Source organism: Columba livia, chromosome 1 (genome assembly GCF_036013475.1).
Source record: "Columba livia isolate bColLiv1 breed racing homer chromosome 1, bColLiv1.pat.W.v2, whole genome shotgun sequence".
NCBI classification, from domain to species: Eukaryota; Metazoa; Chordata; class Aves; order Columbiformes; family Columbidae; genus Columba; species Columba livia.
Genome location: NC_088602.1, coordinates 143,014,232 through 143,033,395, shown reverse-complemented (window position 1 = coordinate 143,033,395; position 19,164 = coordinate 143,014,232). Strand labels below are relative to the sequence as shown.

Genomic DNA, 19,164 nt, shown 5'->3' with positions numbered 1-19,164 from the left:
ATTATGACCTTAGTTTCAGCTTGTTCATAGAACACAGAAAAGAGGACAAGAAGGTAGTTTGGTTTTACTGTCTTGTTTTTCAGAAGTATCCGTATGCTTCCTTCCTTCACTTTTGTTACAGATCTGATGTGGAAAGATCTTCTGAACACTGAATCACATTTTCTTCTAACTTGTACCAAAGTAAATCTGAAGGAGCATCACTCAAGTCAATAGAGTTATTTTAAGTGTAAACAAGCAACCTAATCATAAGATACAGCATTGTTTCTTAAATTCCTCCAATTTATTTGGAACTCTGTTGATTGTGAGTATTAACACCTGACCCATTCCCTATTGGATTTCCTCATAACTGCTTACCAGTACTGACATTAGCTCAGTAGAAAACTGAGCCAGCTCAGACACTATGCCAGATTATGACCTCAGCCATATGCAACTCAGTATCTTTCTGTGTGACCAAAAGCAGAATTTGGCCTTGAGCTTTAATTTTGAGTTACATATACAAAATTGGCTCCAAGTATAATACCATTTAATAATTTAAAATGACAATAAATGTTCTTCACAATTTTCCTTAATTTCTAGCAGTCTCAAAATATGTGTCTTATCTTTTCCAATTAACTCTAGCACAGTATTTTGCTTGTAAATCCAACCTCTGCACAGAAACCTGAGTTCCACAGTCTGGATGATCTGACTCCCCCAGCCTTGACCTGCCGGATTCTCTTCTCCTTTGCGCTCACCTGTGTCTTAACTGAAGCTATACTGAAAGTCTGAAATCACAAACTGTACCCCCATATGTATACTAACAAGAAAGAGGTTTTCATGACGTGGTCAAGGAAGTCTTATCTGAGGCTTGATGTGCTTTCAGCCCAGAGATGCAGGTTTAAGGTGAGATGATGAGAGCATGGGACAGAAAAGAGTTATGTGTGTGCTTTTGTTGTTCCCTGGGAGGGCACATGAGATATTTCCTGAGTATATGTAGGCTTCCCATCAGTGTCAGCCATAGGAAAAGTTGTTTTCCATTGGAAAAGTCCTTTATTCCTGCTTGTAGTTCAACACACTCTTTGTATTCCCATTGTCAAAAAGGCCTGAGAACTTGTTATCCACTTTACATCCAGTGATCCCAAGATGTTGACTGACCTTTCACCGTTAGTAAAGAATTTCCCCATATGTTTGCCTTGCAAAAGTTCCTAAGGATGTGATTGTTTTGTGTTGTTTTCACAATGGGCTCACTTCCATATTTTCTAGTAACAGACTGAGATCAGGTTAGAAAGATGCTGGTCTTCCAACAGGTTTCAGTGAACACGTTCACCTGTTTGCTAGCACTGGTAATATCATATATCATCTTAACACAGGCCTTTAAATTGGAATCTGTACGGCATACATTTTCTAGGTTAAACTCACCATGCATTGCCAGGGCCAGCACCTTGTCAGACAGAATTATAAGAGGGAGGACTAACCCTCTCTCTTCCCTCTGTCTTTGTTGCCATGAGTGTACAAGTTCAGGTTGCTCAATGTAAGGAGGCTGCTCACCCAATACTCCCTGCCGAGAGGAAGTAGGTGGAGAGGGGGTGTTAAGATGACAGAAGTGCAGAGGGCCCAAGCTGCACCCCATTCCCCTTCCTCACTAGCCAAAGTAGCTGGCTGGGAGCATGGGAGAGTAAACTACACCATGCAAAAAAAAAAAAACAAAGTATGAAGTAATTGACTTGTAGCAGAGCAAAGGGAGTACGTGTGGTGGTGGAGGGAAGATAGGGAGGAACTGTGACTCTTACAATATATTTTGTACTCTGCTCCTGGGGAGATGCAGCTGTGCATCTCCCCTTGTACAGGCTACACTGTAAGGTTACACTGTCATCCAAAGTAAGCATCCCTAATTCTCCCACTTCCTGAAGCACAACAGCATTTGGCTCCTTTTTAATCAGGGATCTCTACTGTGCAAATTGAAGCTAGGACCAAGTTTTTCCTATGTGCAGAATTAAAAATCTCTCCCTTGATTTTTTTGTTGGTTCATGGGGAAAAACTACTGAACTGTTATGGTCAATTTACATTGGCCTGTTCCTTTTTTAACATTGATTCCAAGTAATACTTAATTCCTCAAGGCACCTGAGATCTTCGACATAAGCCAGCTATGGATACCTTTGGCAATGTTTTACACATCCTTTCCCTCCCTCTGCTTGTTTCTCAGTTACTTCTGACTTCACTAGAGTAAGGACTGTTTCCTTTTGCTACCACTTCAATAGGAAGAAATATGGCATGGAAATACTTTTGATTTTGGTCAGTTGACTCAACGGACATTGCTTAGGGCCAGCAGAGTGCGGGGAAGAAGCAGAAAGAGACTAGTCCAGCAGGTAGAACCAACCACAGCCTAGACCTCATGAGAGGAAGGTCTGAATACTCACCCTCTCCTTCTCTTCTCACATGACCTTGGTCTTGCAGAACCTTGGAAAACTCATACAACTTGTCTGGGCTTTAATTTCCAAACCATAAAACGACAGCAAAAACACTTAATCACAAATGTCACTCTTAATTATGAAAAATCTGTATGCTGCAGCATTACCATGTCTGCAAACAGATGTCTGTAGCCTTCACTTACTCTCCGTCAGTTCTCACGCATTCACAGGACCTGCTCTTGCAGTGGGGGTCATGTGTCCAAGCCTGTAACATCACAGGACACTTGATCTCTCATTAAAGCAGTAAACTCCTGCAGCAGCATCTCCATAGGTCGTAGCTTACCTATGAGTCAATTATCCAAAGATATAACCAACCCTTGTGGTGATCAGATACTAGCAGGATTCTTTCATGAAATGTATAGTGTGCATGCAACAAGAGATGGAAAAAGGTCTATTAAAAAATTACTTCTTCTATTCCTAGTTCCCGTACCCTGCATATTACTTATTCCTGACCTTTTATAGAAAATATTCTTCATAACCAGCATTTCTTCAGTAAGAAGACATCTAGAAAGACATCCTAGCTGTTGACTGGGTGGCTATTTACTGTATAAGGAGAGGCAAGGCCAATGTTTAAGCCACCTACTCTACATCTCAGTTGTGTGTCTCCCATGCCCAGTGTAAAACCTTGCTTTTCTATCAGATATCTATAGATCATATGCCTGACATGTGACAGCATATGTTAAAGTACTTTCAGTTCTAAAATTCTTATTTAATAGATTTTTGGCAAGGAGTAGGTGGGAGGCATTGGACATGAACAGCAAAGTGGAATCTGGATCACAAGATAAAAAAACCCACAGTGGTTTCCAAAACCCAAGGCAGTTTTCAGATGAGTTTTGGATTTGCAGAGGTGCAGAGCCTGCATTATTGCGTTAGGAGAACACAGAGACCACGCTTTGACTTTGTAAGGGAAGGTTGAATTCTGCAAATTAGCAGACACTCTGGGTGAAGTTTAGCAGAGCATTCAACGGGTGGGCAATCTACATTTCATTGAGACAACTCACAAGCTTAAAAAACATGCAGTCTATTAGATGGGATCAGAATTCTCTCACTATCCTTGAGCATTAGCCCCCAAGTATAGCAAAACTCACAGTAAAGTGTTAACTGAGAGTTAAAATTAGAAAACTTCTGTGTCTTGAGGAGAAATGCATACTGGAAATTTTATCCACATGAACATTGATGAACTAGGGGACTCACAAACAAAGTTCCACTTCAGGCAAATTTTTACAAGGAAAAAAATGCAGAGCAGCTAGATTTACCGGAACAGTCTTTACCCCCAGGACAGGCCTTCACATAAGCAATTTGCCATAAAGTAATGCAAATTAGTAAAATTATTTTTTTTTCTCTAAATGGGCAATGACATTTTTAAGGATTCAAATGCAATGGGAAAAAGCACAACAGTCTTTCACGGGCACACATTATATTTGTGAGCTCTTCTCCATAAGAAGGATTCAGGAGTCTCCCTGTACAGCTGTTAGAAGTTCTAAGAGAGCTGCCTTTTCACAGTGGGAGAAGTGATCTCTCACATTAGATCGGATATTTAGCTTGTCAGAATAGACAAGATTTTAGGCGTATAAACTCTTTTTAATCTGAAGGCCTGTATTTTATGCAAAGAAACAAACTTCTAACCTTACATTTCTCACCAAAACCTTTGCCTGTATTTTATCAGAAATACAAGACTGCTTTTACTCTGAGAATGACTTTATATATATAGTATTAGGCTGTTTGTGAGCAAGCTGCTGCACCTATGCAAAGGCCATGGAAAAAGTATTAATTATATACTGCAATGCTAATTTCTCACTATGCTCTTAATGCAAACAATTCAGGTGCAAGTTACATGTACAACAAAATAAGGATCAAACATGAACTGCCTCTAGTCATATTGTGATTTCCTTACACCCCTTACTGTGCAAAAACTTTGCCCAATTCACGCTGAGTTCAATGAGGTTGCTTTTAAAGTATTTGTACCAGGCCTGGAGTCTTGTTCTTGAGAACTCTGCCTCAGATACTTTACACCTTTGAGGAGCAGGCAGAGGCAATGCAGAAAGCAAGCTTTGATTCACAAAGTGACCATGGATGTATTTCTGTACAGCTTTAAATAAACTCAGAATCATGGGCTTTTGCAAAGCAAACACAAGTGCAGTTTTGACTGAAATTAAACAGGGCTTCCTCACCAAGTCTCTTGCGCCATGGCTCTCCACAATCCCAGTCCCATGGGACACACATGGGGTGGCGGTGCTTTGTGTGTGGAAGTGCAATGAGGTTCATCTCTGGTGCCTGTGAGAAACTCTCAAGCAGCAGTGCTGTTCCTTCTAAGAAAACAGTAACTTAAAAATTTGACTGGGCCTCACAAGAGGCAGTGTTGCCCTAAGAGCATCACTGCTCTAAAGGTAAACATCTGTATTCAAGGGTGGCAGCAAAACCAAAGAAATGCTGTTTTATCAAGAGGGATATCTCAGGTTCTCTTAAGGATTTTTTTCTTTTAATTCAAACCAAACAAAAGCTCATTTCATTTCTAACTAGCATTCCCGGTTACTACATTTCTGTTTCCTTCTGGATGTGAGGTTTGTCTGTACCCATAAACCAGGTTTAGGGATGTAAGAGTTTTTCATACTGAGACATTTTTGAAGCTGCAACACTTGTTTTCTTCTGCTTGCTTGCTTGATTTCACTGTTTTCCTTATTTCATAAAAGAAAAAAAATAGATTGTAAGGTATGAAAAAAAGACGGAAAAGGAATTTTTCAGTTTCTAAACCAAACCAAAACACAAACCCTTTTGTTTTCAATATAAAATCCAGTGAAATAATTATATTGAAATTCACAGTTTGAAGCAGTTTTCCTCTTGAGTTTCTTAACATCAGAAAAACTAAAAAATAGCATTTTAAAAATCTCTCAAATTGTTTCTATGACTTTTTTTTTCCTTCAAAATGAGTTCTCCAGTAGTAAAGTAAATGTCAAAAAGTGCCAGACCATTCTACACCACAGGGTCTCTAGAAGGCTGCTTTTTCATACCCTAACAGGAGACGGGCAAAATTCTGATGATCTGAGAGCAGCTTCCCTTTCTCCTCCTTCTGCCAAGTTAGATAAAACTCACCTCTGGTATTTGAAAATAGAATAACAAGAGCAACCTGTTATAAATGTGGACTACTACACCTCGAGCCTTTGCATGGCTTCCCTCTTTCTTTTTGGAAACATACAAAAAATATAGTCATGCCTCTGATATATCCAGGGGCCAGGCTTGAAGCCCCCAGAATTGTGGGAAAGTAAAAGACCTGAATTTCATCACTTTAATTATGGAAAGAATAATCCCTCAAAGCATCTCTCTGACAAAAATAAGAGGAACTGCAACTATTGCCTGACTTTAATATAAAACAATTAATCAACCCTGGTTGTGCCAAAGTAGGTCCAGGCAGACTTGAAAGGTTAATGGATCTTCAAACTGTTTCAAAAAAAGACGTAGATGGAGTTTCATGGCTGCAACGAAACACGAAACCAGGCCTCTTTGGTGTGGCTTTGGGCTTGTTACAAACATCTTGCAGAGTTTGAAAACTGCTTTTGATGATCAGCCTAACTTCCTTTTCCTTAGTTTAATCCCATTTTTCCTGATTGTACTCCTTTGCACCACCCTAAAGTGAATGCTCTCTTTCACCGGAGTATACGCTTTCCAGATCTTTGCAGTAGGTTTTCTGTCATGCCTTTTCTGTCAGCTTGTAGCAAAGGATTGCGTGTTCAAGACAATTTCCTCAAAGGTCAGTCATACAACTTTACTAGACATTTTTTGCTGATTGTTCCTAATTTTTTTTTCATATGACAATACTTTCCAACTCTTTCAACCTCCCAATTTTTCTGCTGTGCTACAAAAAGCACTAATTCCTTCCTAGCTCTGCAATATAATGCCTTAGTATTTGCATTTATTAATACTCTGCCTTTCCAAAGTTTTACAACATTCCTGGGTCTGATCAGGTATTGCTCCTTTCTAGGTTTTTTTACTTCTCTGGATATCATTGCTCAATACTATTATTTGCCCAGCATGCTCGCTTGTAATTTCTACTTTGACTTTTGCTTTGTAATTTTCTGCCAATATTTCATGTCTCCATTTCTCCATCAGAGATTCTATTTCTCTTTACTCACTGCTGTTTGCATCACCTCCAAATTCATCTGCGAATTTGATTTGTTTGCTGCTTGGCCCTGACACTATTAACAAACAGAAATGAAAAGATTAACTGACACACAAACTGTTTATCAGCTCAAATTATGCACCACCTGGTTCTGGAAAGTGCAAAGCTCTGGGAAAATCTGTTTTTGTAAAATTAGCACAGGTCTAGTCAAGTCATTGGAATTTATTGATTTAGCTAAGCACATGACATTCAGTTTTCCTGTTACTTTGGACAGTTTTCAGAGCTACATTGTGAATACTATGTAGAAATACTTTCGCTTTTGTGGAAATTGTTTATCCAACTACGCCTTTAATTCTTTGTCATGACTAAGATTAAGCTGGCTGCTCATCTCAGATGGCATTATTTTTATTTCCTTGCATTTCATGCTTCTCAATGATCAATCAAGCTTCCGTAGAGCATTCCAGAGGAGTTTTCCTGATCCAGGGAGTGCTACAGGAAAACCCAGGGGCTGTTCCCCAACTTGCAGCAGAACTCCTGTATGACCTTGCAAAAATCATCTTATTTCTGTATATTCCAGTTCCTCTTTAAAATGTGAACAAAGGCAGCCCTATTACTTTGTCGTTATTAACCCAGATAAATTCTTATGGACAGCTCAAATTTCAGTGATATGAGAACGATGAATGAAAACAGAGGATAATTTAGACTGAAAACATTTATGGAAATATATTTGTTAAGATGTCTCATTACTCTCAAAATAGACAGGCACCTCCCACACACCATGTAGGACATCATATTGCAATGCTATTGTGCCTTGTGTGGAGAAAGGAAATCTTTACTTTTGCTCTCTTAGCAGGACAACAGCGATCTTTTTGAGGGAGAAAGCAAAGCATTTCAGGGTATTTATCTAGGATGATAAAACCCCAATACCATTCAACAGAGTTACTTATTTCGCAGATACAGAAAGTAATGAATGGAGATTTTGAAGTAACTCATCCAACAAATCAGAGAAACCAGGATCCCAGCCTCCCAAACTCTTTAAAATGACCTTCTCAATACACAGATTAATTAGTCAGCAGGTTAATACAAAATTATACCATGGCAGTCAGGGCAGAGACAGACAGGTATAAATACCATGTCACAAAAATATCAGTCGGGAAAGGAATTAAAACAGACCTAGTTGTGACTAAGGAAAGCCTGCCTACTTCCGTGGTTTATTATAGACTTGGGGATGTAGCTTGTGTGGTTGATATTGTACTGGACGTTATTAAGAGTCAAGTCCCTTGTTGGGATTGCTGGAGGATGCTGGGGAGTGTTTAAATGCCTCCAGGGGGTCTTGAGTGCCCTGAACTCCAGACAGTGTTGGTGGTGGGGAGAAAGGTGTGGGGCCAAAACCTAACAGTATTAACTTTGCACAGCGAAAGTGAGAAGCAGCTGCTGTTCCAAGTAGTGAGGTAAGCACCAAGGAACTGCTCCTGACCTTTCTCTTGGAAATGGGCAGGTATGTGTAAGGTGATCACATTTTGATCTCAGATACATTTGTGGAAAGATCAAATGTAGACAGACATGCCGTTGCAATCAGCTGTGTCTGAAATGAACCGATATTGCCACAGTTCTACATAGCGCATTTAACTGTTCAGAAAACAGATTGTTCCATGCAGCAGATGTATTATCACAAAACTATCCCTCAGAAAAACATTATGAGTCAGGAAAACTTTCTTCAACTACTAGTAGGATCACAGTCACAATAACAATCATAAACAGTATTGTAGATTGGTTCAAAGTGCAGATGAGTTTTTGATACTTGGGTGTACACCTGTCTTGCCGTGCTTTGCTCAGCCAGTCATTTAGAGAGGAAAAGGAAATATTAATGTCTCAGTAGGATGAACCCCATTTCCATAAGAACTTAGGTATATATTATTCACTGGAGGCTATTTGGGCTCAGTGCTCAGATGTGTCTTCTCTTCAGAAAATGGCCTTGAGTAATGCATCACCAAAAGCAACTGACCTGCTGCAGAGACTTAAAAAACTTTGGTGGCCTCATCCTCAGACATGGTGTATAGCTGCACTCCCCAGCCCATCTGCAAAAGGGATGAATTAGTTTCAAATTCCTTCACTCTAACTTACAGTTTGGTTGGCCTCGAGGATGGGAGAGTTAACACTTAAAGCTACCGTAACCCAGTTCCACTTGATTTTTGTCTCTGAATTCTTAGGCTTCTTAGTGGGTCTGGCTCTTGTGAAAGCTTTAGTTTCAATTTTTCTGTGTTGAAATTTCTGCATCTTGAAAAGTAGAAATATTCAGGAGGGTCATAGCATATCTCGGAGCATTCAGGACTCCAAAGCAATCTACATTAATAAATCCTTCTAGAGGTACATATTGTACAAATAGTTGATTACTATTTTGAAATACAGTGCAAATTTTCATGTGCAATAATTTCATACTCCTACCTTTCTGAATAATCAGAATGCATGATATTTTTCTTGTTCTGTACCTTTTCACTGTCCCCATAAGCACAGAGGAGAAGGGCTACATTTCTTCTCAACACAGTTATTGGGATGAGGGACTTAACAGGGCATTCTGCTACTTGCTGCTTTCTGTGAGTTTGTGAAAACAGTGCTTAGCAAGCAATGAGAATAATTACACTGTCATCTTTGGCAAAAGCCTGACTAAGCTGTCAGCCACCACAAATGAACATCAGTTGCTCAGTCTGAAGAACAAAAGCTGCTCTTAAATTTTCAGAAAGTGCCAAATACTTCAAGTTGACTTACATAAATCATGTTGGGTATTATACAATGCTGAATGTAAAATTCATCGGTCACTTTTCTTTCTATTCCAGTTTCCCTTAGCAATGACTTGAAAGTAAATAGGCAGTATCTCACAGTACTAGAATTTCACTATTTTCACAGAACATATTAAATGACACTTGGCTCTTCAGCTGTGTAGACTGTTCAGAGACTGATCAAAATGAAGCAATACAGATTATTTTTTTTAATCACCACAAACAGAACAAAATAAAACTTTCCAACACTATATAAAGTGTTGCATCTGAAAAGAACAGAGAGTTCTTTGTCAGAATCTATTGGGGATTTTATTTATTGATGAAGCAATAGGTAAGCTTATGTATTTCTCTGAATTTTAGGCCTTCCCTAGACACCTAGATTAGACAGTATTAATACCCTGCTGACACCACAGTGATAGGCAGGAATAAAAACCGCTAAAATAGAGCAAAAATAAGCTACAGATGAAAGATCAAAGACCTTTGCAATGCATGAGCTTTTCTTTCGTATGGTGTTCATTTTTACCCACCGTGCCACAAATGTCAGCAATCTCTAAGTCAAATTTGCTTGTGAAAATTTAACAGCTGGCTCTGTATTACCAGGATATTCTGGTTTTCCTGCCGTGCTGTGATGTGTGCTCCCACAGACCCTCTGGACCATTCATAATGCCTTATTGTCACTTAGTTTTACTCCTCATACCATGTTTGCAATCACTTTTGAAAGCTAGGGTAGCATCTCTGAATAAGAGAGCACCGCCACTATGCAAAGGGACTAACTTGAAGAGACCAGTCTTTCTACCTCTATGTCCAGTGCTTTTTCCAATTTGCATAAAACAGAGTGTTTTCCAGGAACATTTAAAGGCTGATTTGAGATACATGTGCCCCCCAGCGCCTTTTTGATTATCTTTAGCAAGAGCTAAAAGCATCAAAGATACACCCCAACATCTAGAAGGGCACACAGAATAACACAGCACAAAAGCAGAGCTGGGCCAAAGCTTCTCAGCTGCTCAGGAAAAACAGCTTTCTGGAATATGTCAGCAGCCCTTGCTGAACTCCTAATATACAGAACAGAAAGGGAATTGGGTGATACAGAAGCACAGAGACAGAAAACGTGATGAATACCCCAGCAGCAAGACTGTGTCAAGCTGCTAATGCCTACCCTAGCTAGCTGCCTACTCTGTTTGTGGTACAGGCACAAAATGAGGTGAGTAATTCGCTATTACATCCAACCACTGGGTCCCCAGGCAAATGAGTTCAACATAAACAGGTTAGCCTTTGAGGTGAATCCAGACAAAGTGCTGGATCAATTAGTCTGGATTTGCACTACCTAAACTGTTCGACAACCACATAGCTTTATATATTGGTACGTAGCAGGTGCTGCACAGTAAGATGATTATACTGCTTCAAATGGATGTGTCATTTATCCAATATATACTGAAGGTCCATTTAAATGATGTGCCATCACACACCTTAATATTGACTAGTCTGTGTGTCCCAGCTGACCTGAAAGCACGTGGAAAAAGAAACTGAGCTCAGGTACCACTGTTAATACTCTCGCACAATCAGATATCAGACAGAAAGGAACGGAAGCAGTCACTTGTTATAGTCTCATTTATTTGTATCCAACAGCATTACTTCAGCTGATACCGGACTAGGGAGCATGATGCTGGGCTCTGCTCTTATTCTGAGGTCACCGTGGAAATGCTTGCCTATGCCTAACTGGCACTCAGACCCATGCCGTAAATGTAGTGTTCTAGTCTGAACTGCCTGTAGGATTGTAAATAGTATTGTGTCAATTTCTGGGACCATTCATCACATTTACTTGACTGCAAATAGTCTACAAAGACAGCTAAAATGAAACTTTTCAGAGATTTACATGCGGAAAATGTCAAGAACAACCCTGAAGAATGACAAAAACTTCTCATGGTTATCAGTTAATTAGAAAAAGTTTGACTTGAACAAAATTCGTCTTTCTTCCTGAAATGATTTTTTTTGAAATTTTCATAATTTTTAATGAGAGAGCAGAAAAAAATCATATGAAGGACTAAATTATTGGGGGATTTTTATATCATTCTCCAAAAGGCTGAAGAAGGAGCTGTTGCTACTTGTGCTGGAGTGGCTTCTGTTTAAGTCCATACAAGCCTCTGCCCCAGGAGCCTGGAAGTTAGGTCAGTCTTCTCTTACACAGGGTAACTCTGTTGAAATCTTTCCTCTGAATGCAAGTCTCTTTAGATAACTTGTTCACTATACACTCACTCACTATACTGAGTAAGCACTTTTTCTCTTTTGTGAATCACATTGTGTAACTTTTGAAGCATGTCTAGAAATATCAGAATGATTTGCTTTGAAAATATGGAAACATAAACATCTAAGCATTTTGATATTTTACATTTTCCTCTCATTTGTATTGGTTTAACAAAAAAAAAAAAAAAAAAGTAATAATTGAAAATTATCCTCAATTTAGACAAGCACATAGTTCCATTTAAGGCAAAGAGCCATTTATCAAAAGCAATGTTGCCCAGCCCTGCAAACCAGTACACTTTTAAGGTGTCTTATACTCAAAATAGAGCCAAAACCATAAGGCAGCTGCAGTTTCCCAGTGATGTCCATTTCTCCTAGCTAGAATAGCACTTTACACATATCCTGGATGGTGCTGGACTGTACAGTAAGCTTGACAATTTCAAGTCATGGACTGGAATTTCTGAACAATCCACTTATGAACCTCCTGGGTGAACTGTCTTCGAGAAACGCCGTAAAAAATTTGTCATTTCATCAAGCATTTGCATTTTCTTTCCAAATTTTGCACTCTCAAACATACCAGAAAAAAATGTAAACATTGGTTCTGAAACATTTTTACTTTTGCAGCAAATAATTTGCCAAGTACAAATCAAACTACAAGCAAAATTTCAGATTAGTTAAATACCCCTCTTATCAAATCCACAAGGTATTTTACTTTAGGTTTAGAAAAATACTTCTAAACATTTTTTCCATCTCAACGGGGTTCCTACATGGATGAAAAAAAGTAGTTTATTTGAACTGTTCTGATTCTGAAGTCCCTAGCCTTTTCTTTTTGTGTGCAGCGTGACATTAAAGAGTCTGCAGGAACTCCAATCTTACTTTTCCCACTTCATCACCTGCTCCAACTTGTGTATTTTGCTAGTGCCACTTAGTCTTGAAACTAAGCAGACCAGTGATTACATGCAGCTGCATGTTGGCATGAATAATGCTTTCAGCTTTTGAGCTGAGCGTTGTTAGAGCTTTGCTCACCATCCTATGGACTTATGTGTCATACTGTGTGTGGGTTAGCCCTTCTGAGTGCTGTAAGAAATCTGCTGAATGACATCTGTTTTAGAATATCTTTAGTGTTTTTAAAAGCACATAATTTACTGAGGGAAGACTAAATTGCACAGGAAGACGTCTTTTTATACAGCATGGTCTGGGCTCTGAGATCCATCTACATTAAGTTAGTATTTGTTTAGGTATGACAGTAATTGTATGGTAACTGAAAAATCTTAGATTTTTTTTTTTTTTCCAAAACATAACATTGCTGCAAGCAACAGTCTAGATTTAGGTGAACTCATACTGTGACAAACTGAGAATGGAGAAAACACATTTCTTGTCCATAAAAGGACAGATCACACATCCACAGAGGGTAGCTCTGATTTTGCTACAGTTCCAAACTATGAAGTGGGGACTCACTGTTGCTAAAGGAGTTTTGCTAAGAGCGGATAGAGGATTCTCCGATAAAACATTTTTCTTTTTTTTCTTTTTGCTTTATTAAATAGAAAATGGTTTGCTTTCTTAACAAGAAAAATGGTGATTTGAAGAAGTGGAAAATGTTCTGTTTAAGATGTCTAATTTCTCCACAATTTCTTCTGGGAAAAACACAGGGTAATCGAAGAGTCACCAGCAGAATAAGGGGGGGATCTCTCCCCTCATCACAGAACTGGTGAGGCCACGACTGATGTGTTATGTCTAGTTCTGGGCTTCACAGTGCAGGAGAGACATTGACCTACAGGAGTGAGTGCACAAAGATGATTAAGGGACTGCAGCATTTGTCATATGAGGGGAGGCTAAGAGAGCTGGGACTCTTCAGCCTGGAGAAGAGAAGGCTCAGGCAGACCTTATAGAAGTGTAGAAATACCTGATGGGAGGGAATAAAAAAGATGGAGCCAGACTCTTCTCAGAGGTGTCCCAAGAAAGGACAAGAGGTAACGGCTACAGATTGAGATACAGGAAATGATATTTAAACATGAGGGTTGGTTTTTTTTGTTTGTTTGTTAACGTGAGGTTGGTCAAACAGTGGAACAGGTTGCCTAGAGGAATTTGAGGAATCCAGGAGACATCAACACTCAAAAACTGACAACACTTAGCAAAATCAGAAATTCTTCATTTTCCACCATTTCATAATATGTTACTCTGCATAATCTTGCAGTTTTGAAACTAAGCTATGTTGTAGAATAGACTTTGTGAAAGTAACTTAGCCTCTCTCTGCTTACAAGACCTGGACATACTATCACACCTCTGTAGAGAAAGGTCCTAAAAGATGTATTTGTCACTATACATGGAAAGAGGAAAAAGAAGGTCATCTTGAAAAGTGCATGAAATACAGATTAAACACTGGAAAAAAAAATCAGAAGACAGTTACATTAATTATAAAATATAATGACAAATTATCTTACAAGAAACACATGGCCTAACTATATTTATAACATGCAGAAGATGTACGACAACTAAAACAAATAAGAATTTTAATGTCTACAGCATCTAGTAAACTTCCCTATTTAATTGGTTTTATGTTGACTTTCTGTCTCTTTGCAGATCTTACAGGTGAACAAGGTGATGTCCATCTTCTTTTATGTGATATTTCTCACTTATCTCCGTGGCATCCAGTCTACCAACATGGATCAAAGGAGTTTGCCAGAAGATTCAATAAATTCTCTTATTATTAAACTCATTCAGGCAGACATTTTGAAAAACAAGCTTTCTAAGCAGATGGTCGATATTAAGGAAAACTATCAAAACACGGTGCAGAAAGAAGACACTCAGCAAGACATGGATGGAGATGAAAATGTGAAATCAGACTTCCAGCCAGTTATCTCAATGGATACAGACCTCTTAAGGCAGCAGAGACGCTACAACTCTCCCCGAGTCCTCTTGAGTGACAACACACCGCTGGAACCACCGCCACTGTACCTCATGGAGGATTATATTGGAAATTCGGTGGTGGTGAACAGAACCTCACGCCGGAAAAGGTACGCGGAGCACAGGAGTCACCGAGGGGAATATTCAGTTTGTGACAGTGAAAGTTTATGGGTCACAGACAAATCGTCTGCGATTGACATTAGAGGACACCAGGTAACTGTGCTGGGAGAAATTAAAACAGGTAACTCTCCAGTTAAGCAATACTTTTATGAAACAAGGTGTAAAGAAGCCAAGCCTGTAAAAAATGGCTGCCGCGGCATTGATGACAAGCACTGGAACTCCCAATGCAAGACATCCCAAACTTACGTTAGAGCACTGACTTCAGAAAACAATAAACTGGTAGGATGGAGATGGATAAGAATAGACACCTCCTGCGTGTGCGCATTGTCAAGGAAAATAGGAAGAACATAAATCTGCATCTCTTTGCTATATAAATTATTACTTTAAATTATATGATATGCATGTAGCATATAAATGTTTATATTGTTTTATATATTATAAGTTGACCTTATTTATTAAACTTCAGCAAATCTACAGTATATAAGCTTTCTCTCTCAATAAACAAGAGCGAAGGGTGTGTACCTCTGCTGCGGGCAACTCCGGGTTATTTTTAGACTATGTTTGTGACACTGCTTGTCGGCAGCATACTGTAACCTTGCTGTAAAATCTGTGTAAAATCAGTATTTTTCATTCAGTATTGTCAAGCCAGTGACTGTCATTTAGTAAACTTGCTAAAAATCAGATCAATGTCAAGAGTTGTGTACATATTTATATTCCCCACTCCATACATTCACATTTAATTGGATGCAGTGTTGACTCCTTACTGGTAAAACAAAAATGGACCAAAATACATGTTGTAGCCTGCAGATGATGTCAATGTTACAACCATCAAGAAGCCATAAAATACAATTTCTGTGTATTATGCCAGTTTTGCTAGTGAAATGACCATTTTCTCTTCTGTTAGCATTTCAGAATGACTGATAATAATCCAGCAATTTTTGTTTATGTTTTTGAAGCACATTTGTTTTGCAACTGTTTATAATGCTGCCAGTTCGTTGTAGAAAAATATGAAAAAAAATCTAAAATATTTGTAGCAGAAACTTACTGAAGCCAAGAAACAACCTAAACAGATCATTAATATAATGCATAAAATATTATTTCTTCAAAATTGACTATTTATTGTGATCAGTCTCTCCCTCTTCACATGAAACAATTATCTTCTGTTTGCATAGTTGCATCATTCCACTCTGTCTGTTTTTAAAGTAGAAACCAAGCTGGTGGTGTCTTAAGGTTTAAAGAACCCTTGGCTTGCAAATTTTAATAAGGAAAGATATGATATCCTGGTGTGGATATGAAAGCCACACAACCATATGAAGTTGTTCTTTTCCTCAGGAATCCATTCTTCATTTTCACAGAGGGAAAAATGTGTAGAACTTCTCAACAAACCCGGTAGCTTTCATAGGAACATGAAACAATATATCTTTTTGAGCAGCACGGTGACTAAAATCCAGGTAGTCCATAGTTACAATTAAGTTATTGGATCATACAGCTGAATTATTACTTAGGACAGACAAATGTACTAGCATATATATACCTCAAACTCTTCTTTGTATTACCATGTAGCTTCACTGGGGACAATGATAATTACACTACTTGAAGAGACAATCTATTGTACATTAGCTGTATAATGCCCTGGATGGGATCCCACTCCCATAAAAGTAAATGAGAGTCTTGTCATGGATAGCAACAGAATTAAATTTGGACAGCATATTTTGTCTGTATCTAGCTAGATCTTAAAACACAGTCAGGGCTGAAAAATGCCAGCCATTTAAAAAACATTACAGCTGCAGTGGTCTTGGTTTTTTACAGTACAGCTTTCACTGTTGTAGCAACTTCAGCATCACAAATGAGAATGAGATCAGGTTGCAGGATGTCTTTGTTCATAGAGTTTTCACTACTGGAAAACCAACTTCAAATCTGCAACAGGTCATCAAAGACAGCAAATTGTGTGGTGTCCTCTAATCCCTTACAGAGAGTGTTGCACATCATAAAACCACTGGAGAACCAGACAGGTTGCTCATGAGGCCAAGCACTGGAGTAGCAGTGACTCTGAAAGCCAGGTGGGACCATGTAGGGATAATTCTGTAGGGGAGGCCTTAAACAAAGGTTTTGAGATTCATCTCAATTTTCAATATGAGGCCAGAGTATTTACCTCACAGGAAATACTGTCACCTCAGAGGACTAACCCCTGACTCTGTTTCAAGCAATAACTTCAAACTTTGTTTCAAGCAAGAACTTCAGAAGTTCAATAGCAAAGACATTGTTAAAAGGAAAGAGTGTATGTAATATAATAAGGAACTCGGTATCTGATAGATCTGGCTAGAATCTGACTAGAATTTTCCCCAAATTCTCTTTCCTTGACAAACATTAAAAAAAAAAAATCTTCAATGGAAATTTTTCTAGTTTTACTAGTAGGAAAGTTTCAACACACAAAAAAAATAACCCCTACCTATTAACTTTTCATCTTGGAGGGACAAGCATGTTTTTCACAGTCCTACCCCACTGAAAATTTTTGGAAGTTCAAAACCTATTTTTACACCCTGATTTCCCAAATAAAGATCCTTTTCAGGTGCTGTGAGTAATTGAGAGCAGATATTGACATACATCATTAACTTTAGAGGTGTTCATGCTTCAGTATGTCAGATAGGCCTATCTCCATGAGAAGTGAGAAAACTAACAGAGCTGGTTAGTCACTGTTGCTTACAAACCTTATATCCTATTAACTGAAAACTACATTGTTCCTACAGTGTGGATACCATGCTTCTTTACAGCACTGTAAGTCCAGAGAAAATCTATTGAAATCAGGTGATAAAACATTGGTTTAAAGCAAAGTAAGCAACATCAGGGTCGATCCTAATGCCTTTATTTCTGCTCCCTCAGAATCAAGGTTCATTCTTTATAGTTTCAAAGAAAACAATTTGCATTTTCCACTGTAAATCTAATAACAGTAACTGGTTTTTGACTCTTAACTTTACCAATGCACCAAGTATTTTACAAGCGGCCAGCAAAACTGTATCAGAGTAAATACAACATCCGTCATCTGAAATGCATTAAATGAGAAAGAAACATGGTACATAAGGTTATTAGATTGGCTGCCTCTTTCCCACCTCAGTATAACAATGAGCGGAAGTGTTACCCTCTGGATCTGATCCAGTTTCCACTAAAGCCAAAGGAAAAATTCTCACCTTCTCCAGTGGAAGCTGGATCAGGCCTCAAGTGAAGAAAAACCTGCAGATCTCAACCAGGGAGTGGAGCAATCGCACACATCAGTTACGCGTTCTTGTAAATCCTGTGTACGCATAAGATGCTGTATAATTTTGTAACAAGTTTGTAAACAAAGCCTGTAATAAATTTGTTAAGGCCTAATCCTTTTTTCACTGTAGCTGGGGATGGATTTATTGTTAACTTTGGTCATGGCACAATTAATTCAAAACTCCTATCCAACTTTTTTGTATATATGTTAAGTAATTAAGCAAAATATTCAGCTTACAATGCTAGTTTAATTTGAGTATTCTAAAACTCACTCCCAGTAGGCAGATCAGATGCTCTATCAATATTGTTTCTACCAATAGATCATTATAAACACACATTTTATTTAGCTTTTCTCCCAAACAACCAAATGCTCTTCTGAAATTGCCTGTGTCAAACTGTATTTTCTCCATTTTTTCCCTAGTTTTTTACAGTCCATTTAGTAACAGTAAAAAATGCTCCACTGAGGTTTTGGGAAACCATCTGCATTTATTTTATCACCTTTGAACATGTGTTCAGGAATGAAGTCTGTGCAGTGAGTTTACTGCTACCAAGAGATTTGTGTGGCTGCACCAGGAAGAAACTTTGACTGGACTATACAGAGTGTGTGCTCAAAATCACCCTGCTCATACTCTGTTTTGTCGATGCTTTAGCAATCAGGGTCTTTCGTTCGGCTACACATTGTGTATCTGCAGACAATACCAAACAGGAAACAAGTCTGATTGGGAGTTCCAAAATTAAAAATTTAATGATAATGACCTGCTATTTCTGACCTTTCAGCGAACACATTTGTGCAGTGGAGTAAAGTGCATAACCATTCCTTTCATTTAATAGAAACATTGTGGCAAAATCAATGGGATTCTATGTTCTCCACGTTTGGTAAGCGTATGTAATTCATCATGCGTGGGGGGGGGGAAGGGGGGGTGAGGGAGGAGGAGAAGAGGATAATAAGCACTACAGCTTGTGAGAAGTAAAGAGCTGTGCTCCGGGTTGGAGCATTTTAAAGTGTGGAGGGGTTGTTTTCTGAAATGCTTTGCCTGTATTTTGTTACAGCAGATGGCGGAATGACGGAGCAAGCACAGATGTGGTGTAAAAAAGTCAAGCAATATAAGAATAACAAAACCTTTCCTGGGAGAGTCGACCATTCACTACCACTGTAGGTCCCTGCAGTTTTGTGCAGGTTATTGCAGAGCTCAGCGGTGACATTCCCAGTTAAATTATTTAACTAACTTTTGTGGCAAAAATGTATTATTTTTTGAAAGTTATTACACTCATGAGATGATTTTTTTTTTTTTTTTTTTTTTTTTTTTTTTTGTAA

The 19,164-nt window shown here is 38.6% G+C and overlaps 1 protein-coding gene across 1 annotated transcript in view; it reads left to right on the top strand.

Annotated features, from left to right (window-relative positions):
• Positions 1-17,963, top strand: part of NTF3 (neurotrophin 3) — a 56,691-nt gene extending 38,728 nt beyond the window's left edge. Inside the window, exon 2 of the mRNA XM_005510517.3 lies at positions 14,154-17,963. Within this exon, the coding sequence (XP_005510574.1) occupies positions 14,154-14,948 (795 nt within the window). The 3' untranslated portion in view covers positions 14,949-17,963. The remainder of the gene's footprint in view (positions 1-14,153) is intronic.
• The last annotated feature ends 1,201 nt before the right edge of the window (positions 17,964-19,164 follow it).